The 24,849-nt window shown below is 41.4% G+C and overlaps 1 protein-coding gene across 1 annotated transcript; it reads left to right on the forward strand.

Moving 5' to 3' along the window:
• The first annotated feature begins 23,811 nt into the window (after nt 1-23,811).
• LOC138368542 (uncharacterized) lies at nt 23,812-24,615 on the forward strand. Its single transcript, XM_069331067.1, has one exon. It carries the CDS (start codon nt 23,812-23,814, stop codon nt 24,613-24,615), a length of 804 nt encoding a protein of 267 aa, XP_069187168.1.
• Nucleotides 24,616-24,849: the final 234 nt, after the last annotated feature.

The following is a 24,849-nucleotide window of genomic DNA, read 5'->3' on the forward strand; positions in this document are numbered from 1 at the left end:
CGGGATGTTCCCAGAGACTCTGGTTTGCGAACAGGGAGGACAACGGCATCGAGCCAGTCCTCAGGGTCTCTGACGACGACTCCCAGATCCGATTATACAGACTCAGTAAATACTGAGACGTGCATGGAGGGAGATGGCGAAGCATCTCATAATGAATACCATAGGAGCCCGCCACGGTAGAACCGCAGAGGGCCAGGGCAGAACGAAGTTCTGAGAGAGAGAAGGGATCGTTATAGGGAAGTCGAAGACGGGTGCACTGTGCAATTTTTTTCTTTGACAGGTTATCAAAAGAATTAAGTCCTATTGATGTTACGTTAATCGTAACTACCTCGCAAGAGAGGCAGACCTTAAACAGTAACAGCTGCTAGTGGCAGATATTTAATCTTAAAGCCTAAGATCATAGGACCGCGGGAGCAAACCGCCAGGCGAAACCACTCGGGTAACACCTGTCACTTAGGTCGCTGGCTCCTCCTAGTTTGACAACTAATAAAGGGTAGCCGACGGATTCTCACCTCTTATTTATAGAAGTGTGGTGCTGTGCAATGGACTCGAGCTTTAGATACAGACTTAATATGAGCATAAGCAGGCAAAGCGTTGCAGAACATGAAATGTGGGGCAGTAATATTGGAAGGTTTGACGTAAACGACCGTTTTCTATAACAAAACAATTTATTCACAAAACAAGAACTAAAACTACTATACAGTGAATTTACGTTACTTTACTGTCACTCCAGTGGCACATTCAAGAACAGCTAATCAACAGCCTGATGGACCCACGGTATCCTTATCCCGTCGTCGCTGACTGAACAATGACACTAACTGAACAAAGTGGTGCCCACTGGTGACGCAAGCTTGCAATCAATATTGTCACGGCTTCACGGTGACCAATACTATAATCACAAAGACTTGACTGGCGCTCGCTGCCCTCAACGAGGTACCAAGTAACAAGGCGGTTAATCCAAGAATGATAACCCCTTATAAAAATCTTACGTTAACACTTGTCTCTCAGGACAATCAACAACAAAAGTTACTCTAATTGAATTTAAACAATTACGTTAATACACACGTGTCTCAACGGCACTTAAATGGCAGCAATAACTCGTACATCAATTAATTACATCAACTTGAAAGTCAAGCATTCGGTGAGTAATTCCCAATTAATTACTGAATACAACAGCCTATTAATTCAGACGAGTATTGACAAAGCCTACTGTCTCTCAACTGACAGTTCATTTCCGGTCTTACGACAAGATTACCTTAACGAGGGTAGACTACTGTACCACACACAAGGTTACAACACTCCGTGTAAACAACAACATCAGCACCTGATGAATTCACTAAGTGGCGATTACTAATTATCTTTAATTAGCTACGAGTGCTTAATCACTCTGTCCGCAGACAGATCTGATCAGTCCAACGAATTACGGAAGCTTAATTACAGCGCAATTGACTCCGATCATAACAGACCGTCAACCCCTTACGTTAATCACTCAATTAATGACAGCTCGTTAAGTCGTTAACACTACGTTAGTCTTCACTTGACAATTCCTCCACTGCGTGAACTTCACTGTGACTGTTGCCTTTACACGTCTCTACGTTAATCACAACAATGTTCAATGAAACAAGTGACCTCGTTAAGTAAATCGTGATCCCCGGTGACGTTAACTGACTTTAATTCTCACGGAATCCTTCACAGTACACAACGCCTTCCACCAAGGTCAAACTTGTCTACGGTTTACACATGGTACAACACAGTACATTTAGTACAACACAGTACATCCTTGCCACTCACAGCAAAACTTGTAAATGACTTCCCCCAGTAAATTATCCACCAATAATTCACACTTTACCACAACACAACAGTAAAATATATAACCAAGGGAAATCTCCCTGTTACCACTTTTCACTGCTGAAAAAGGGAATCAAATTACAGCGAATACATACACGGCACATAGAAAAATAGAAGCAAATAACTCACTTTACTCTACCTCTGAATGTGTCACTAGGTGTCTTCACACATGTCATAAATCACAGTTGGGCCCAACCTCAACTTGATGACAAACAGGGTAGACTCACACGTCTCCAATTCCCATTCACCTCCCCAGGTGGTCCCAGGGACAAAGGACAGACGGAACACTGGTGGCGAACCCAGCTTCAGAGTTTTATTACCCAAACGGAAACAGTGTACTTACATCAATAATGCGGGCCCGCAACCTTCTCGCACTCACACATACACGTCAATCACCCTCCCACTGCTGCTGCTGGATGATGACGTAGGCGTCCTCACTTCCTACACGTGGTCAGATGGAGCACAGGGTCCTAGACCACGGGGTTAGCTCCACACACAGAGACCAGAGTGGCGCAGACACACCAGCTTAGGCAGGCCAGGGTGAGCGCACAACAGCAGGGATGCGGTACCACGCCCCTTCCACTTGACACGGTACCCCAGGATACGACGGTACACGGTGTTACACGGTACACGAGACCCGAGACAGAGTCCTTCACTGTTCCTCAGAATTAGAATTTTTAAGGTTTCTCTCATAACACTGAAACCTTTTCTAGCACGTCTCCCAGCAGTATCTTCAAGCACAGATACGATAGACGGTGGATGTCACTTTTGTAGCCCGATAATTAACGCCTCACTCAGTCCAGTTCCTCTAAGATGGCGTCCCACAATTACGCGGCTAGATGACAAGTTCACACGGTTCAGTACAAGCCCCTTTCCGATTACCAAATTCTTACGCACTGCACATGGAAAGATAGCAAGAAGAATGGCGTGACTTTAGTAACGTTGCAGGCGGTATTTCCCGATGCTTGGCCTAGCACGGGAAATGCGTCCTCCCCAAGCCACGTCCTAGGTAAGAATGTCTTTTCCCGCCAACACTATGCCTGGGGTACCATGCGGTACCCCTCAGCGTCTTGGCCAATCACGGTTCAGCATTCCTGAGGCCCAAGAGCCTTGGCCAATAGCGTACCTGCCCCATGACGCTACCCCCTCTCACACGAGGTGGACACTTGATAGGGGGGGTGGTCTACGGCCGTTAACCCCCCATACCTCCCTCTCTACACTTGACTTGTACAAAATTTCCCTGAAATCAACTCCCTACTGTAATTTCCTTCACAGACCTGATACAGCGATCAGCATGACATCAATGGCTAGCAAATGTCATGGGCTGTTCAACGACACCCAACACGACTGTGGAAAAGTTATATTCAGAAAGTTGAATCACGGTGCACATCACTGGTGCACTATGCAATTTCGTACTTAATTCAGTGCACGAGAGAGCAGGAAAAATATGTCCCCTGACCTGCAGAAATCTAAATGACGAGACTCAAGGACAGGTTTACGAAGAAGGAAAGCCTGGGGAAGATGAAGACCAGAGCTAACAGAAGAAAAGTGAGAACCCAGTTCGGTAGTGACATGCAACGGGTCCTCAACAAGAGTACCATGGAGGTGAAGGACCGGTGAAACATCGGGAATGAACTTACCTGCTATCTTGCGGATACGCTTCCAGATCTGCGGCAGAGGAGTTTCGTACGTGATGATGGAGACATAAGATGCCCAACATTCACGTTTAGCCATACAGATGACCCTATGGGTTACCGCACTCGCTTTCCGAAAGAAAAGAAAAGAATCGGACGTCTGCCGACGGCGGTGCCTCTTCCAGGCTGCATGCTTACAGAGGACAGCCCGAGCAGTCTGCATTCCACCAAGGAACGCACTTCCGTGGACCCCGAGAGGAAGAGCGAGGAATAGAGCAGAGGGCAGCATCGATGACAGTGTCATGAAAAAGGAGGAGAGCGTGAGGGAGAGGCAGAAGGGAGAGGTCAGAGAGAGTAGCACTGAGGGTAAATAGGTTCCAGTCTGCTTTAGCAAACTGCCACCTAGGGAAGGAGAGGGAAGGGCGAAAAGAGAAAAAGGAAACAAGGATGGGGAAATGGTCACTGCCATGGAGGTCATCAAGAACCTGCCACATGAAATCTACGTAAAGAGAAGAAGAGCAAAGAGAAAGATCAAGACAGAAAAGGGTGCGAGTCCGAGAGTCCAAATGAGTGGGCTCACCAGAATTCAGAAGAGACAGGGAAGAAGAGAGGATAAACGGCTCAAGAAGGCGACCTCGGGTATTCGTCAGAACATCACCCCAAAGAGAATGACGACAATTGAAATCACCCAGCAGGAGCACAGGCTTCGGCAAGGAGTCCAGTAGGTGTTTCAGGTCAGGAAGAGAAAGCGGGACACTCGGTGGGAGATAAATGGAACAAACTGTGTACCATATCCCCACAAAGATACGAGCAGCAGAACAATGGAGAGGCGAAGGAAAAAGTATGGGGACAAAGGGAACATCAGAGCGAATCAAGAGAACAGAAGAATTAAGAGCCGCTGGGGGGGGGGAGAGAGAAAGGAATAGCCACGAAAGCGACCAGGACGAGCACCAAGCATCGGCTCCTGGAGACAGACACAAAGCGGCAAAAACCGTGAAATCAGAAGTTGGAGTTAGAGGAAATTTGCTTAATAACCTTGAACGTTCCATTGAAGAATAGACATAGACGAGAAGAGAAAGGACAACAACAGAGAACAAGGAAGAAACACAGGCAAAAGAACAACATTGCACGTTAAAGAATATTAGGGTCGGGATCAGGATCAGCAAAGTCAGAGTTAAGGGGCATGGGTAAACTGAGCAAAGATGGAGGGAAGGAAGCGGAAGAACAGACCAGAGGTGCTTGATCGGCGATAGCTTCCTGTTGGGTGTCCTGCCTCTAATTGTGGCTCCATGGAGGGTATGGGGGCACATTCGTGGATGAATTTCTTTCTCTTCGTCTATATGTCGATGAGTGTTTCTGTTGTACTCAGGCTCATGGGTTGGGCGACGAAGCCACTGAGTCGACCTGTATTGGAAGACCGGGCTCTGTAGCCCCCTCTGCGTTGGGCCCCGACCTTGCTTCTCCTTTGACCATCTTGACTTCTTCCCCATGCTCCCCTCCCTCCTCTGTGGTTGGATCGAGCCTCCAGCCCCCAGTGGTGACCACTTCGTCCCCTGGTGCTACTAAGTCTCTCGTTGTGACTACTGCGCCTTTTTGACCCCTCTCTCTCTCTCTGGGGGTTCTCAACGCCGTCCGCGCCATGGCCACACTCGCTCGATTCCTTCCTGTACTGATGCGTATCAGGCCTTGTTTGGTCCCGCTTCATGGGCCAAATACTTTGATATCCTCCCTCTTGATTCTGCGCCTCCTGACGATTTCTCCCTCCATCGGCATCATGTTGATTCTGTGGATGCGTCTGTTACCTTCAACCCCACTCGTCTCGGTACCCGTGTCGTTGCTGCTCCTTCTCAGGATGCAGCTTCCCACTTGGCTGCCTTATCCTGCCTTGGCGAGATCCCTGTTCGGGTCTCAAAGAACGCTCGGTTGAATGCCAGTGTTGGCACTATTCTCCTCCCGCCCCATGTTGCGACCGGAGTTCGGAATCTACAGGAGGGCTGCCACGATGACATTCGGCATATCCTTGATGCCCAAGGCCATTCTGTCCTCCAGGTAGACTCGTTTACTCGTCCCCCTCGTGGTCGTCGCCATCAGCCCCTTCGGGTTGTGAAGATCCCCTTTGATGGTAGGACCCTTCCATCCTCTGTCATTCTTGCTGGTGCCAGGTGCTCTGTCCAGGAGTACATTCCTTCTCCTCGGCTATGTAACAAGTGCAGGAGGTTTGGGCATGGTGCCCTCCGCTGCTCTGGGACTGTCTCTCTCTGTCCTTTGTGTGGGAGCGAAGGTCACTCTAAGTCGGAGTGCACTTCTCCCCAGGTTCGCTGCCTCAACTGCGGTGAGGCCCATCCTACCTTCTCCCGTGCGTGTATCCATTACAAGCTTGAGGCAGCCGTCCTCTCCTTGAAACACCGGGAGCGTTTATCTTTTCCTGAGGCGAGGCGCCAGGATTGCTAGCTCCCGCCTTATGCTAGCGTCTCTTATGCTCACGTGTTGTGCTCTTCCTCTCCTCGTCCTTCCCACCTTCTTCGGACTCACAACCGTTTCCGGGCCATGGACCCTGATACGCCAACTGCCCCTTCTTCTGTTCCTTTGAGTTCTGTCCCGGAGGGTCCCCCTCCTGGTCCTCTGTCTGGGGTTCCCCCTCTTTCTACCTGGTCTGTCATGTCTCCTGTGTCTTCCTAGTCTCCCTCCCTCCCTCCCTCCCATCCTTCTCCACCATCTATTGACTCTCCCCGCCGCCTATCGGTGCAGGCTGATGTCCATCGCTCTCCTAACGGCCGTCATGTGTGCTTTCATTCAGCTTCTCCTGTTGAGACACTGGAATCCGTTGCCCGGTAGTTGCTCGGACACCAGTCTTTTAAGTCAGAAGCGTAAGCCTGGCTCCTCTCCTTCCTCCTCCCCAGCGGGTAACCCAGCAAACACAAATCATCTAGAAAACGTTTGTCTATCTCTTCCCATAGGTGTGGGAATGATTTGCATTGAGAATGGTGCAGGAGAGCCTTTGAGAAACTTTTAATAAAAAAATCCAAACACAAAGGTTTTATAGTAAATTGTTTTTCTACAACTATTTTGTTCCTAATGTATTACAAATAGTTTTTACATGTTTAAATATAAAATTTCTGATATTTTTTGTAAAATTCATTAATAAATTGTGAAGGATATTTATTGGCTGAGTGAAACGTTCAAAATCCATTGAGTTATAATATGATCAGAAAAAAATAGTTTTCCAAATTTTCTAAAAATCGCTCTATTTAACACAATTTGACTCCTTATGCATTCCACTAAACACTAATACAATGTTTAAATATATAATTTATATATTATTCACTAAGATAATTTATATAAATTATAAAAGTTGCTGGAAAGTGGTGTGAAAGAATCTTGAAACGTTTTGTTGTCTTATATTGGCGTGTTCTTATTAACTTGAGTGAGTAAGAGTGAGCGAGAGTGGGTAAGAGTGAGTAAGAGTAAGAGTGACTGAAGGTGAGTGAGAGTGCCAGAGAGTGTGTAAGTGTGAGTGAGAGTGAGTAAAAGTAAGAGTGAGTGAGAGTAAGAGTGACAGAGTAAGAGTGATTGAGAGTAAGAGTGAGTATGAGAGTAAGAGTGATTGAGAGTAAGAGTGATTGAGAGTTAGAGTGAGAGTAAGAGTGATTGAGAGTTAGAGTGAGAGTAAGAGTGATTGAGAGTAAGAGTGATTGGAAGTAGGAGTGAGAGTAAGAGTGATTGAGAGTATGAGTGATTGAGAGTAAGAGTGATTGGGAGTAGGAGTGAGAGTAAGAGTGATTGAGCGTTAGAGTGAGAGTAAGAGTGATTGAGAGTAAGAGTGATTGAGAGTAGGAGTGAGAGTAAGAGTGATTGAGAGTAAGAGTGATTGGGAGTAGGAGTGAGAGTAAGAGTGATTGAGAGTAAGAGTAAGAATGAGAGTAAGAATGAGTAAGAGTAAGAATGAGCGTAAGAGTGATTGAGAGTATGAGTGATTGGGAGTAAGAGTGAGAGTAAGAGTGATTGAGAGTAAGAGTAATTGAGAGTGAGTGAGAGTAAGAGTGATTGAGAGTAAGAGTATGAGAGTAAGAGTGAGAGAGTGAGTATGAATGGGTAAGGGTGACTGAGAGTGAGTAAGAGTGACAGAGTAAGAGTGACTGAGAGTAAGAGTATGAGAGTGAGTAAGAGTGAGTATGAGAGTGAGTAAGAGTAAGGATGACTGAGAGTAAGAGTGAGCAATAGTGCATAAGAGTGATTGAGAGTAAGAGTGAGAGTGAGTTAAGAGTGTGAGGTGTGAGAGGGTAACTGGCCAGGGAGGCAGGATGTGTGGTCACAGATAGGCCTAGGTCTTGTGATCTCTAATGTTGGTTTTTATATATAAGTTGCATTTTTTGTCCTGTTTCAAATTATAATTATTTAGCAGGAATGTAATAAGGTATTGTACAGTATTAATGTGACAATAATATATGCATTATTTCCTTGATAATCAAACTTGTTGTTCAAAGATAATATACAATCTTTGAAGGAAACATTTTGAGAGGGCGAACTGGCAACACTGGGCTGGTGGTGAGAGAGACACATGGTTAGTTGTGCTCAGACCTTCAGTGGTGAAGGGTGTGTCCCAGGTGGCCGCCACCAGCCGCCACCCGCCGCCACCACCAGCAGCCATCAGCTGCCACCACCACCAGCCACCACCACCGCCCACCACCAACTGCCACCGCCCGCCACCAGCCGCCACCGCCCGCCACCACCAGCTGCCACCACCGCCCGCCATCAGCCGTCACCGCCCGTTGCCACAGTCGCCACCGCCAGCCGCCACCAGCCGCAACCACCCACCACCGCCGATCGCCACCACCCACCACAGCCGCCACCACCCATCACAGCCGCCTCCGCTCGCCACCGCCCGCCCGCTGCCACTGTCCGCCACCGCCACCACTGTCCGCCTGCTGCCACTGTCCGCCTGCCGCCACTGTCCGCCACCGCTTCCAATGTCTGCCCGCCGCCACTGTCCGCCACCGCCACCACTGTCCGCCCCCGCCACCACTGTCCGCCCGCTGCCATTGTCCGCCCGCCGCCACTGTCCACCACCGCCGCCACTGTCCGCCACAGCCGCCACTGTCCGCCCGCCGCCACTCTCCGCCGTACAGCCTCCCCACTCTCCGTTCCCCTCCTCTCTTCTTCTCTGTCTCACTCTCTTCCTGTTCTGTCTCTATTTTTCTTGTTCTCTCTCTCTCTTCTTTTCACACTCTTCTCTCTCCCTCTCTCTTCCTCTTCTCTTTCTCTTACATTACCTATCTGCATGTCTCTTCTTCTTCTCTCTCTCACTCTCTCCTCTTCTCTCTCTTCTTCTTCTCTCTCTCTCTCTCTCCTCTCCTCTCTCCTCTCTCTTCTCTCTCTCACTCTCTCTTCTTCTCTCTCTCTCTCTCCTCTCCTCTCTCCTCTCTCTTCTCTCTCTCTCTCTCTCTCTCTCTCTCTCTCTCTCTCTCTCTCTCTCTCTCTCTCTCTCTCTCTCTCTCTCTGTCTCCTCTATCTCTCTCTCTCTCTCTCTCTCCCTCTCTCTCTCTCTCTCTCTCTCTCTCTCTCTCTCTCTCTCTCTCCTCTCCTCTCTCCTCTCTCTTCTCTCTCTCTCTCTCTCTCTCTCTCTCTCTCTCTCTCTCTCTCTCTCTCTCTCTCTCTCTCTCTCTCTCTCTCTCTCTCTCTCTCTCTGTCTCCTCTATCTCTCTCTCTCTCTCTCTCTCTCCCTCTCTCTCTCTCTCTCTCTCTCTCTCTCTCTCTCTCTCTCTCTCTCTCTCTCTCTCTCTCTCTCTCTCTCTCTCTCTCTCTCTCTCTCTCCTCTCTCTTCTCTTCTATATATATATATATATATATATATATATATATATATATATATATATATATATATATATATATATATATATATATATATATATATATATATATATATATATATATGTATATATATATATATATATATATATATATATATATATATATATATGTCGTACCTAGTAGCCAGAACGCACTTATCAGCCTACTATGCAAGGCCCGATTTGCGTAATAAGCCAAGTTTTCCTGAATTAATATATTTTCTCTATTTTTTTTCTTATGAAATGATAAGGCTAACCATTTCATTATGTATGAGGTCAATTTTTTTTTATTGGAGTTAAAATTAACGTAGATATATGACCGAACCTAACCAACCCTACCTAACCTAACCTAAACTATCTTTATAGTTTAGGTTGGGTTATGTAGCAGAAAAAGTTAGGTTAGGTTAGGTTAGGTAGTCGATAAAATATTATTTCATGAAAACTTGGCTTATTAGGCAAATCGGGCCATGCATAGTAGGCTGAGAAGTGCGTTCTGGCTACTAGGCACGACATATATATATATATATATATATATATATATATATATATATATATATATATATATATATATATATATATATATATATATATATATATGTGTGTGTGTGTGTGTATATCACGAAAATAAACACTTGATTTAAAAATGTGACAATGTCAGACCACGGAGGAAAAATGAAACAGGAATTTCCTTAAGTACTTTCGTATATTAATACATCTTCAGAAGGAGTATTAATCTCCTTCTGAAGATGTATTAAGGGGGCATATAAAAAAAATATCGTTATAAATTAAAATTGTTCAATTTGCTTATAATTTTTTTTATGAAATGGGTATAGAAAGGGCTGCAACTGGTCCAAGTTTCACCATCACACCCTAAACAGAAAAGGAGAAAAAAAATACACAACGTATTATGCAACGAATGTTCAACATTCTCAAATAATCTCAGGGAACACATGTGTCAGCTAAAATGTCTACTATGTGCTGTAGAAGCACAAACTCTTGTAATAATTGTAATATGTATGTTCAATATATTTATATTTAATTTTTTTTTTCCTTTTATTTTTTTTTATTTTTTTTTTGGCCAATTTTTTTTTCTCGTTCGTTATCAAGGGATTTGCATGAAACTTGCACAACTTTCTCAATGGATGCCTATCTGCAAGGGTGCCAATTATGAACGAAATCTGTTGAAGTCAAGCTCAGCTACAGGTGGCCGAACTTGGATCTTTATTTTACTCTGGAAAGTAATTTACACTTTCAAATTACTTCAGAGCTTTCATTTATTAATCAATTTACATGCACCTTACACCTTATATGTAGCGCTTGTGCTTCTACAGACTCTAGTAGACATTTTAATCCAAAGTCTATTTGTTGATTTTATAAAAAATTATAAATATCATATATTGCATATTTTTTTAGTAGGGTAACTTTGAAAAATTATATTATTGCACTAAACACTTTTTTGATAAAACTGGTCACTAGACTCGTTTATTATGTGCTTAATGTAATATCTGAGTGTTATAGAAATGATTTTTGTTGACACATATGTTCCCTGAAACTATTTGAAAATTCGTTGCATAATTCGTTGTTTATTTCTTTTCTCCTTTTCTGTTTAGGGTGTGATGATGAAACTTGGACCAGCTGCAGCCCTTTCTATACCCATTTCATAAAAAAATTTATAAGCAAATTGAACCACTTTTAATTTTACATGAATATGCCCCCTTAATACATCTTCAGAAGGAGATTAATACTCCTTCTGAAGATGTATTAATATACGAAAGTACTTAAGGAAATTCCTGTTTCATTTTTCCTCCGTGGTCTGACATTGTCATATATATATATATATATATATATATATATATATATATATATATATATATATATATATATATATATATATATATATATATATATATATATATATATATATATATATATATATATATATATATATATCTACATTTGAGTGAGGTGGAAGGGGTGATGTGGCATTAACACAAGACAGAACAAGATGTGGCATTAATAGGGTATTAATTTCATCAACACAAGACAGAACAAGAGTATTAATAGGGTATTAATTTCATCAACACAAGACAGAACACGAAACAATGGATATTGAATAGAAGTGTTTGTAGAAAGCCTATTGGTCCATATTTCTTGATGCTTCTATATTGGAGCGGAGTCTTGAGGTGGGTAGAATATAGTTGTGCAATAATTGGCTGTTGATTGCTGGTGTTGACTTCTTGATGTGTAGTGCCTCGCAAACGTCAAGCCGCCTGCTATCGCTGTATCTATCGATGATTTCTGTGTTGTTTACTAGGATTTCTCTGGCGATGGTTTGGTTGTGGGAAGAGATTATATGTTCCTTAATGGAGCCCTGTTGCTTATGCATCGTTAAACGCCTAGAGAGAGATGTTGTTGTCTTGCCTATATACTGGGTTTTTTGGAGCTTACCGTCCCCAAGAGGGCATTTGAAGGCATAGACGACGTTAGTCTCTTTTAAAGCGTTCTGTTTTGTGTCTGGAGAGTTTCTCATGAGTAGGCTGGCCGTTTTTCTGGTTTTATAGTAAATCGTCAGTTGTATCCTCTGATTTTTGTCTGTAGGGATAACGTTTCTATTAACAATATCTTTCAGGACCCTTTCCTCCGTTTTATGAGCTGTGGAAAAGAAGTTCCTGTAAAATAGTCTAATAGGGGGTATAGGTGTTGTGTTAGTTGTCTCTTCAGAGGTTGCATGGCTTTTCACTTTCCTTCTTATGATGTCTTCGACGAAACCATTGGAGAAGCCGTTATTGACTAGGACCTGCCTTACCCTTCAGAGTTCTTCCATTAAGGAACATATAATCTCTTCCCACAACCAAACCATCGCCAGAGAAATCCTAGTAAACAACACAGAAATCATCGATAGATACAGCGATAGCAGGCGGCTTGACGTTTGCGAGGCACTACACATCAAGAAGTCAACACCAGCAATCAACAGCCAATTATTGCACAACTATATTCTACCCATCTCAAGACTCCGCTCCAATATAGAAGCATCAAGAAATATGGACCAATAGGCTTTCTACAAACACTTCTATTCAATATCCATTGTTTCGTGTTCTGTCTTGTGTTGATGAAATTAATACCCTATTAATACTCTTGTTCTGTCTTGTGTTGATGAAATTAATACCCTATTAATGCCACATCTTGTTCTGTCTTGTGTTAATGCCACATCACCCCTTCCACCTCACTCAAATGTAGATATAAAATCGGAGATGCGTAAGTTCTATTCAGTTATATATATATATATATATATATATATATATATATATATATATATATATATATATGTCGTACCTAGTAGCCAGAACTCACTTCTCAGCCTACTATTCAAGGCCCGATTTGCCTAATAAGCCAAGTTTTCCTGAATTAATATATTTACTATAATTTTTTTCTTATGAAATGATAAAGCAACCCTTTTCTCTATGTATGAGGTCAATTTTTTTTTATTGGAGTTAAAATTAACGTAGATATATGACCGAACCTAACCAACCCTACCTAACCTAACCTAACCTATATTTATAGGTAAGGTTAGGTTAGGTAGCCAAAAAAAGCTAGGTTAGGTTAGGTTAGGTAGGTTAGGTAGACGAAAAAACATTAATTCATGAAAACTTGGCTTATTAGGCAAATCGGGCCTTGAATAGTAGGCTGAGAAGTGCGTTCTGGCTATTAGGTACGACATATATATATATATATATATATATATATATATATATATATATATGTCGTACCTAGTAGCCAGAACGCACTTCTCGGCCTAATTTGCAAGGCCCAATTTGCCTAATAAGCCAAGTTTTCCTGAATTAATATATTTCCTCTAATTTTTTTTTATGAAATGATAAAACTACCCATTTCATTATGTATGAGGTCAATTTTTTTTTATTGGAGTTAAAATTAACGTAGATATATGACCGAACCTAACCAACCCTACCTAACCTAACCTAACCTATCTTTATCAGGTTAGGTTAGGTTAGGTAGCCGAAAAAGTTAGGTTAGGTTAGGTTAGGTAGGTTAGGTAGTCGAAAAACAATTAATTCATGAAAACATGGCTTATTAGGCAAATAGGGCCTTGCATAGTAGGCTGAGAAGTGCGTTCTGGCTGCTAGGTACGACATATATATATATATATATATATATATATATATATATATATATATATATATATATATATATATATATATATATATATATATATATATATATATATATGTCGTACCTAGTAGCCAGAACTCACTTCTCAGCCTACTATGCAAGGCCCGATTTGCCTAATAAGCCAAGTTTTCCTGAATTAATATATTTTCACTAATTTTTTTCTTATGAAATGATAAAGCTACCCATTTCATTATGTATGAGGTCAATTGTTTTTTATTGGAGATAAAATTAAAGTAGATATATGACCGAACCTAACCAACCCTACCTAACCTAACCTAACCTATCTTTATAGGTTAGGTTAGGTTAGGTAGCCGAAAAAGTTAGGTTAGGTTAGGTTAGGTAGGTTAGGTCGTCGAAAAACAATTAATTCATGAAAACTTGGCTTATTAGGCAAATCAGGCCTTGCATAGTAGGCTGAGAAGTGAGTTCTGGCTACTAGGTACGACATATATATATATATATATATATATATATATATATATATATATATATGTCGTACCTAGCAGCCAGAACGCACTTCTCAGCCTACTACGCAAGGCCCAATCTGCCTAATAAGCCACGTTTTAGTGAATTAATATTTTTTCTCTAATTTTTCTCTTATGAAATGATAAAGCTACCCATTTCATTATGTATGAGGTCAATTTTATTTTATTGGAGGTAAAATTAATGTAGATATATGACCAAACCTAACCAACCCTACCTAACCTAACCTAAACTATCTTTATATGTTAGGTTAGGTTAGATAGCCGAAAAAGTTAGGTTAGGTTAGGTTAGGTAGGTTAGGTATCCGAAAAAACATTAATTCATGAAAACTTGGCTTATTAGGCAAATCGGGTCTTGCATAGTAGGCTGAGAAGTGCATTCTGGCTACTAGGTACGACATATATATATATATATATATATATATATATATATATATATATATATGTCGTACCTAGTAGCCAGAACTCACTTCTCAGCCTACTATTCAAGGCCCGATTTGCCTAATAAGTCAAGTTTTCCTGAATTAATATATTTACTATAATTTTTTTCTTATGAAATGATAAAGCAACCCTTTTCTCTATGTATGAGGTCAATTTTTTTTTATTGGAGTTAAAATTAACGTAGATAAATGACCGAACCTAACCAACCCTACCTAACCTAACCTAACCTATATTTATAGGTAAGGTTAGGTTAGGTAGCCAAAAAAAGCTAGGTTAGGTTAGGTTAGGTAGGTTAGGTAGACGAAAAAACATTAATTCATGAAAACTTGGCTTATTAGGCAAATCGGGCCTTGAATAGTAGGCTGAGAAGTGCGTTCTGGCTATTAGGTACGACATATATATATATATATATATATATATATATATATATATATATATATATATATATATATATATATATATATATATATATATATATGTCGTACCTAGTAGCCAGAATGCCCTTCTCAGCCTAATATGCAAGGCCCGATTTGCCTAATAAGCCAAGTTTTCCTAAATTAATATATTTTCTCTAATTTTTTTCTTATGAAATGATAAAGCTACCCATTTCATTATGTATGAGGTCAATTTTTTTTTATTGGAGTTAAAGTTAACGAAGATATATGACCGAACCTAACCAACCCTACCTAACCTAACCTAACCTTTCTTTATAGGTTAGGTTAGGTTAGGTAGCCAAAAAAGTTAGGTTAGGTTAGGTTAGGTAGGTTAGGTAGTCGAAAAACAATTAATTCATGAAAACTTGGCTTATTAGGCAAATTGGGCCTTGCATAGTAGGCTGAGAAGTGCGTTCTGGCTACTAGGTACGACATATATATATATATATATATATATATATATATATATATATATATATATATATATATATATATATATATATATATATATATATATATAAATATATATATATAAATATATATATATATATATATATATATATATATATATATATATATATATATATATATATATATATATGTCGTACCTAGTAGCCAGAACGCACTTCTCAGCCTACTATGCAAGGCCAAATTTGCCTAATAAGCCAAGTTTTCATGAATTATTTGTTTTTCGACTACCTAACCTACCTAACCTAACCTAACCTAACTTTTTCGCCTACCTAACCTAACCTAACCTATAAAGATAGGTTAGGTTAGGTTAGGTAGGGTTGGTTAGGTTCAGTCATATATCTACGTTAATTTTAACTCCAATAAAAAAAAATTGACCTCATACATAATGAAATGGGTAGCTTTATCATTTCATAACAAAAAAATTAGAGAAAATATATTAATTCTGGAAAACTTGGCTTATTAGGCAAATCGGGCCGTGCATAGTAGGCTGAGAAGTGAGTTCTGGCTACTAGGTACGACATATATATATATATATATATGTCGTACCTAGTAGCCAGAACTCACTTCTCAGCCTACTATTCAAGGCCCGATTTGCCTAATAAGCCAAGTTTTCCTGAATTAATATATTTACTATAATTTTTTTCTTATGAAATGATAAAGCAACCCTTTTCTCTATGTATGAGGTCAATTTTTTTTTATTGGAGTTAAAATTAACGTAGATATATGACCGAACCTAACCAACCCTACCTAACCTAACCTAACCTTTATTTATAGGTAAGGTTAGGTTAGGTAGCCAAAAAAAGCTAGGTTAGGTTAGGTTAGGTAGGTTAGGTAGACGAAAAAACATTAATTCATGAAAACTTGGCTTATTAGGCAAATCGGGCCTTGAATAGTAGGCTGAGAAGTGCGTTCTGGCTATTAGGTACGACATATATATATATATATATATATATATATATATATATATATATATATATATATATATATATATATATATATATATATATATATATATATATATATATATATATATATATATATATATATATATGTCGTACCTAATAGCCAGAACGCACTTCTCAGCCTACTATTCAAGGCCCGATTTGCCTAATAAGCCAAGTTTTCATGAATTAATGTTTTTTCGTCTACCTAACCTACCTAACCTAACCTAACCTAGCTTTTTTGGCTACCTAACCTAACCTTACCTATAAATATAGGTTAGGTTAGGTTAGGTAGGGTTGGTTAGGTTCGGTCATATATCTACGTTAATTTTAACTCCAATAAAAAAAAATTGACCTCATACATAGAGAAAATGGTTGCTTTATCATTTCATAAGAAAAAAATTATAGTAAATATATTAATTCAGGAAAACTTGGCTTATTAGGCAAATTGGGCCTTGAATAGTAGGCTGAGAAGTGAGTTCTGGCTACTAGGTACGACATATATATATATATATATATATATATATATATATATATATATATATATATATATATATATATATGTCGTACCTAGTAGCCAGAACTCACTTTTTGGCCTACTATGCAAGGCCCGATTTGCCTAATAAGCCAAGTATTCCTGAATTAATATATTTTTTTCTAATTTTTTTCTTATGAAATGATAAAGCTACCCATTTCATTATGTATGAGGTCAATTTTTTTTTATTGGAGTTAAAATTAACGTAGATATATGACCGAACCTAACCAACCCTACCTAACCTAACCTAACCTATCTTTATACGTGAGGTTTGGTTAGGTAGCCAAAAAAGTTAGGTTAGGTTAGGTTAGGTAGGTTAGGTAGTCGAAAAATAATTAATTCATGAAAACTTGGCTTATTAGGCAAATCGGGCCTTGCATAGTAGGCAGAGAAGTGCGTTCTGGCAACTAGGTACGACATATATATATATATTTATATAGGGCATATGTTTTTTGTATTTTTGCTGATTTGTTAGTAAATAATAAAAGAAATATAAATTATTAGATTTTTTTTACCCTTAAATTGGTTTTAATATTTAAATTGAAAATAATAATATAATATAAAATAAAATATAATAAAAATAATAATATAATATAAAATAAAATATAATAAAAATAATAATATAATATAAAATAAAATATAATAAAAATAAGAATATAATATAAAATAATATAATTTAATTTCAAGAAATTTAACTTTAAACACAAAGATGTGAAAAGGGTTCAGATTATAGGCTCAAACCTTTCATAAGAGATTCATATTGGTATATGAATGGATTATGAATGATTCATGTTAGGATTGTAAAGTTGCCACAACATCTCAAATTAGTGTTAGATACGTAGGTTTTGGTTATAAGTTTTGGAAACCTATTTAACTCCACACACAAATTCGTATATGATACAATAAAACAAACGTTTCCAATCCTTTCAAATACTTTCCAGATATATTGTGGCAACCTTAAATTGTTTGCTGGGAAGAAGGCTTCGCTTTGTTCCTCGGCCCCTACTACTGGCTCTATTGCTCCTTCCCCTCCCATTTCAGTGTTTGCGCCCCCTGTTCCTGCTATGGAGGTTTCTTTGGCCTCCGGTTCCCTCTCGGTTGCTGCCCTTGCTGAGGTACGCTCCCCTCTTTCTACTTTCCCTCTTCCTGCTGCTGTCCTTGACTGCTCCTTTCCGTTGTCTTCTCCTCTTACTCCTCCTCCGGACCCCGCCCGCCCACCTCTGGTCTGTTCTCCCGCTTCTTTCCCTCCGTCTTTGCTCAGTTTACCCTTGCCCCCTAACCCTGACTTTGCTGACCCTGATCCCGATCCTGATATTCTTTAACATGCTATGTTGCTCTTTTGCCTTTGTTTCTTCCTTGTTCTCTGTTGTTGTCTTTCTCTTCTCGTCGATGTCTATTCTTCAATGAAACGATCGAGGTTATTACGCCAATTTCCTCGAACTCCAACTTCTGATTTCGCGGTTTTCGCCCCTTTGTGTCTGTCTCCAGGAGCCGATGCTTGGTGCTCGTCCTGGTCGCTTTCGTGGCTATTCCTTTCTCTACTCCCCCCCCCCAGCGGCTCTTATTTCTTCTGTTTTCTTGATTCCCTCTGATGCTCCCTTTGTCTCCATAATTTTCCTTCGCCTCTCCATTGTTCTGCTGCTCGTATCTTTGTGGGGATATGGTACACAGTTTGTTCATTTATCTCCCACCGAGTGTCCCGCTTTCTCTTCCTGATCTGAAACACCTACTGGACTCCTTGCCGGAGCCTGTACTCCTGCTGGGTGATTTCAATTGTCGTCATTCTCTTTGGGGTGATGTTCTGATGAATACCCAAGGTCGCCTTCTTGAGCCGTTTATCCTCTCTTCTTCCCTGTCTCTTCTGAATTCTGGTGAGCCCACTCATTTGGACTCTCGGACTCACACCCTTTCCTGTCATGATCTTTCTCTTTGCTCATCTTCTCTTTACTTACATTTCACGTGGCAGGTTCTTGATGACCTCCATGGCAGTGACCATTTCCCCATCCTTGTTTCCTTTTTCTCTTTTCACCCTTCCCTCTCCTTCCCTAGGTGGCAGTTTGCTAAAGTGGAACCTATTTACTCTCTGTGCTGCTCTCTCTGACCTCTCCCTCACGCTCTCCTCCTTTTTCATGACACTGTCTTCGACGCTGCCCTCTGCTCTATTCCTTACTCTTGCTCTCGGGGTCCACGGAAGTGCGTTCCCTGGTGGAATGCAGACTGTGCTCGGGCTGTCCGCTGTAAACATGCAGCCTGGAAGAGGCACCGCCGTCGGCAGATGGCCGATTCTTTTCTTTTTTTTCGGAAAGCGAGTGCGGTAACCCGTAGGGTCATCTGTACAGCTAAACGTGAATGTTGGGCATCTTATGTCTCCATCATCACGTACGAAACTCCTCTGTCGCAGATCTGGAAGCGTATCCACAAGATATCAGGTAAGTTCATTCCCGATGTTTCACCGGTCCTTCACCTCCATGGTACTCTTGTTGCGGACCCGTTGCAAGTCACTACCGAACTGAGTTCTCACTTTTCTTCTCTAAGCTCTGGTCTTCATCTTCCCCAGTCTTTCCTACTTCGTAAACCTGTCCATGAGTCTAGTCATTTAGATTTCTGCACTCGTCTTCGACTCCCCTATAACGATCCCTTTGCTCTCTCTTAACTTCGTTCTGCCCTGGCCCTCTGCGGTTCTATGGTAGTGGGCTGCGATGGTATTCATTGTGAGATGCTTCGCCATCTCCCTCAGTGCACGTCTCAGTATTTACTGAGTCTGTATAATCAGATCTGGGAGTCGTCGTCAGTCCCTGAGGACTGGCTCGATGCCATTGTCCTCCCTGTTCATAAACCAGGGTCTCTGGGAACATCCCCTAAGGACTTTCGCCCTATTGCCCTCAGAAGTTGTGTCTGCAAACTCTTTGAACGTATGGTTAACGTTCGTCTGATGTGGTTCCTGGAACACCATCACCTCCTCTCCCCTTCTCAATTTGGTTTCCGCAAGTGCCGCAGCACGACACATGTCCTGGAGAACTTGGAAGTCTATATTCGTACTGCTTTTGCTGCGAAGACCTCCGTTGTTGCCGTTCTTTTTGACCTGGAAAAGTCTTACAACACCACTTGGCGATATCATATTCTATCCCAGTTTCATTCTTTTGGCCTTCGTGGTCATCTCCCTCTCTTTCTCCGCATCTTCTTCTCTCGTCGTTCCTTTCGGGTGCTGCTTGGTACCGCTCTCTCTGCCTCTTTTCAGCAATATGAAGGTGTGCCCCAGGGTAGTGTTCTGAGCACTACTCTTTTTCTGGTTGCCCTCAATGGTTTTCTTTCCTCTCTTACTTCAGGCATCTTCTCCACTCTCTATGTCGATGATCTTACCCTTTGCTGTCAAAGTGATGATTCGCCTTTCCTTCAACGCCGGCTTCAACTTGCGATTGATGCCGTGTCGTCTTGGGCCACCGAGCATGGCTTCAAGTTCTCTACTACTAAGACTTGTGCCATAACTTTTACTTGGAAACGGGTTGTTCTTCGTCCCTCTTTGTCACTTTATGATCATCCCCGTGAGTACAAAGATTCTGCGAAGCTTTTGGGGTTATTCCTTGACACTCGTTTGTCTTGATCTCCCTATATCTCTTACCTCCGTGTTGAGTGCTCTAAGGCCCTTGCCCTCCTTCGGGTGTTGTCCCATACTTCTTGGGGGGCAGATAGGCGCACTCTCCTTGCTTTACATTCCTCTCTCGTCCTGTCTAAGCTCGCTTATGGTTGCCCTGCTTACTCGTCTGCTTCTCCTTCTACTTTTTGCCGTCTTGATGCTTTGCACCATACTGGGTTGGGCCTCAGTTTTAGTGCCTTTCGTTCGACTCCCGTCCTTAGCTTGTATGTTGACACTGGCTTCCTGTCTCTCCAGGACCGCCGTGATCGCTACTGTCTTCGATATCTTGCGAGGTCCTTACAACATCCTTCCTCTCGCCTCTGTGCTTTAACTTTTACCCCTCCTACGGTTCCTGTTCCTCTTCACCACTTCTCTCTTTCTGTCCGGTTATCTCGCTTACTGGATTCTCTTTCTGTTCGTATTTCTAATGTTTCTCCTCGTGTTGTTCCTTCTTTGCCCCCATGGAGAGTCCCTCTTCCGCAGTTTTGTACTTCCTTGACCCGCATCACTAAAGCCTTTACCCCTCCTACGGTTCTAAAATTCCTTTTCCTTGAGTACTTCTCTTCTCACTCCCGCTCCGTTTCATTCTTCACCGATGGGTCTAAGTCTGCGGATGGTGTTGGCTACTCTGTTGCTTTTCCTGATCGCACTTATATGTGTCACTTACCTCCGGAGACTAGCATCTTCACAGCGGAACTTTATGCTATTCTCTATGCTCTTCGTCTCCTGCTTTCTCATTATCAGTCTTCCTTTGTTGTTGTTGTTGACTCTCGTAGTGCCCTCATGGCTCTGAAGGCCTTTAATCTGGTTCATCCAGTGGTTGTCGAGATCCAGTATTGCCTGTTTCTCGTTCACAGTAAATTTAAGTCTGTTGAGTTTTCTTGGGTTCTCAGCCATATTGGTGTGTCTTTAAATGAGCGTGCGGATGCTGCCGCCAAGGAAGCTGTCCGGTCTTGTCCCATCTCTCGTAAAGGTATTCAATATTCCGACTTTTACCCGGTTATCCATTCCTCCATTCATACCTGTTAGCAGGCTTCTTGGTCATCTGTTACTGGTAACAAACTACGTACTCTTAAATGTTTTGTTTCCTCGTTACCGTCCTCCTACCACCATAACCGGCGATGGGAAAAGGCTCTGGCGAGGTTGCGTATTGGCCATACTCGCTTAACCCATGGTCACTTGATGGAGCGACGCCCTGCTCCTTATTGTCCTAATTGCATTGTCCCTCTTACGGTCGTGCATGTTATTCTTGAATGTCCTGACTTCCAGGACGAGCGTATATCTTGCTTTCCGACCGCCCCTCGCAGTCACCTGTCCCTCAATAGAATTCTTGATGACTCGGATACTTTTGATATCGTTCGCCTTTTGCGTTTTTGTTCTCGTATTGGCATCCTTGGTGATATTTAGCGCCCTCTGATTATTCCGCACTTTGATGGTGCTACATAGCCTTCCCGGTTTGGTGCCTTCTTTTGATAATTATTTACTTACTTTGACAAGTTAATAACCATACACACGGACACTACAAACATTGCAGCCACAGCTTCCCAAAACCCGACACAACCAGAAGTCAAATTTCCATCACTCAGTCTCCCAACTTTCTCTGGTACAAAGAACGAGAGTTGGGATAATTTCTGGGACAAATTTGTTGATTCTGTGTATTCTAATGCTAATATAGCAAAGACAACAAAACTTACATATTTACAAGCTGTCTTAAAGGATTAAAAAGTGGTCTGTAATTTGACCTTTACTGATGATGGTTATGATAGCGCAATACAGCTCCTTAAGGCAAATTATGCTTAGCCAGAAAGGACTATCAGACTTCTAATCCAGAAACTGTTAGATATTTCCCCTCCAGATGGGTCAGCTGACTTACTCCAAGTCTTTAGATTCGAGCTTAAGTCCTTGCTCAAGGGGTTTAAGAATAAAGTAAATCTGGATGAATTGGACTGGATAATCTAAGTTCATATGAGACACAAATTACCAGTGACATACTGGATAAGTTGTTTGTCTTATATAATAAATCTTTTCTAATAGTAAAGGAGATAACTGAAGGTTTGAGATTCATCATAGAAAGACAACGAGATAACACAGATGGAAAATCGACATCTAAACCTTCTTTAACCACTAATAGTAAACAACAGAGTACAAACAGTACTCCAAATAAATCTAAAACATCTTCCCCCTCCCCAAAGTGGAAACAAGGCAGTGTGGGCACATATGCAGTGGGTCCCTCCAAACCTACAGATAGTGTGTCACCCAAAACGGTGACTCCACAAGATGCTGTTAACGTCTGGAGCCCATGTGTGTTCTGTGAACAACATCATACCATGTACAGCTGCAAAACTTATCCTCATCGTGTTACCCATATAAAGCGACTTAAGGAGTTACGTAAATGAACCAGATGTATAAGGTCACATAATCCCGACACCTGTGCAACTCAAATACGCACATGTAATAGGTGCCATAAAGGTCAACACCATACAGAACTCTGGGGACTCAAGTACAAAAGTCTCCCAAACCACATTTGGAGGAAGGAACTTCCACTTCAGTACAGCTTTGTACCATACTACCTGCCACTGCTCAACTGCTCTACCCACTGCTCAATTGATCATTAAAAATGGACAGTCCAAGATCACCATACGTGTATTATTTGACCAAGGATCCCAAATTACTTTTATCTCAAAGAAGTTGGTAGATGCCTTGAAACTCAAACCTATACGAGAGACACGAATAGACGTAGCAGGATTTCTGATTAACTCAGGAGCGCAAGTCTTCAAGGTAGTACAACCTAAAGTACATTTAGGCGGTTATGTCCGAACGATACAAGCTCTTGTAGTAGATAAATTCCCATCAAACCTGTATGTGCATGGTCTAGGGACAACAGCCAAATTCCTGGAAGAAAAGGGAATCAAATTGGCTGACAAAATCACATCAGACAACCTCTCCAATATTGGAATCCTTATGTGATCAGATGTCTACCATAAGTTTATCAGAGGAAAGGACGAAAAACAGGGAATGAACCTGTTACCGTCTGCTGGTGGCTATTTGCTAACAGGCCCAGCATTACGGCTGAAGCAACCCGCACCTGTAGACCACCAACATACCAACCCAGTAATGGTTGCATGACTAGGAGAACAGTATCCACTGCAATTCAGAGACATATCCGAGGATGAGCTTGATCCCCCTGTACATAAACTATGGGACCTGGCAACTCTCGGCATTGTCCCTGAACAACCTAGCCCAGATGATGTCTGGACTTACAAACAATACCTGGACTCAGTTATCTACAGAGATAATCAATACTGGGTGAGGTTACCATGGAAGCTGAATCATTCAAAGCTACCCATCAACCATTTTATGGCACAAAACCAATTAGGGTCGCCGGTGTTGCGCTTACAAAGACATCCTGAGAACTTGAAATTGTACCATGAAATAATCAAAAAGCAACTGGGTGACAAATTTGTCGAAGTTGTCACAAATGATAACCCAAAGGAAGGACGCTACCTGCCACACCATCCTGTACTGAAAAATTCATCTACACTATGGATAGTATTTAATTGCAGTGCTAAGACAAAGCAGAGTAGTGTTTCCTTAAATGACTGCCTTCAAACTGGCCCTAGCCTGGCACAAACGCAATACGACGTGCTGTTAAATTTCCACATCGGGACTTACGCATACACGGTAGACATCAGTATAGCCTTCCTTAGGGTAGAACTCCAAGAAGATGAACGTAACTACACAAAGTTCCAATGGATTAAGGATCCTAACGACCCAAACAGTGAATTAATCACTTACAGGTTTGCGTCTGTTTTGTCTGGTGCCATGTCTTCACTGTTTCGGCTTCAAGCTACCTTAGACATGCACTTGAAGAAGTCCAATAGCCCAAATAAAAGAGAAATTAGCAATAACTTGTATGTGGACAATTTCCAAGAAACAACCAGCAGTGAGAGTAAACTGCTGAACATATACCACAAGGCCAATCGAGAATTAATGGGAGCAAATATGCCTCCCAAGTCGTGGGTCTCCAACAATGCCAAATTAAATCAACTGATCGAAACTGATTTTCCTGATTACCAGGTACCCGAGAAGACAAAAGTACTAGGCGTCGAATGGGATACAACAGCAGATCAATACGACAATCAAGTCGGTGGAGCCAAATAGCACCAACCTAACAATGAGAAAATTACTCTCACAAGTCAGCAAACCCTTCGACCCATTGGGACTATTAAGTCTAATCTTAATTAATGGGAAGTTGATAATACAGGAATGTTGGCAACAAAAGATAGGCTGGGATGATCTTCTAACACCTACCTTAGAAGAAAAATGCCAAAGGCTAGTGAAAGATTTAAGTATCCTAGAGTCTGTCAAGTTCCCTCGGAACACAGTAAATGAAAA

Source organism: Procambarus clarkii, chromosome 25 (assembly GCF_040958095.1).
Source record: "Procambarus clarkii isolate CNS0578487 chromosome 25, FALCON_Pclarkii_2.0, whole genome shotgun sequence".
NCBI classification, from domain to species: Eukaryota; Metazoa; Arthropoda; class Malacostraca; order Decapoda; family Cambaridae; genus Procambarus; species Procambarus clarkii.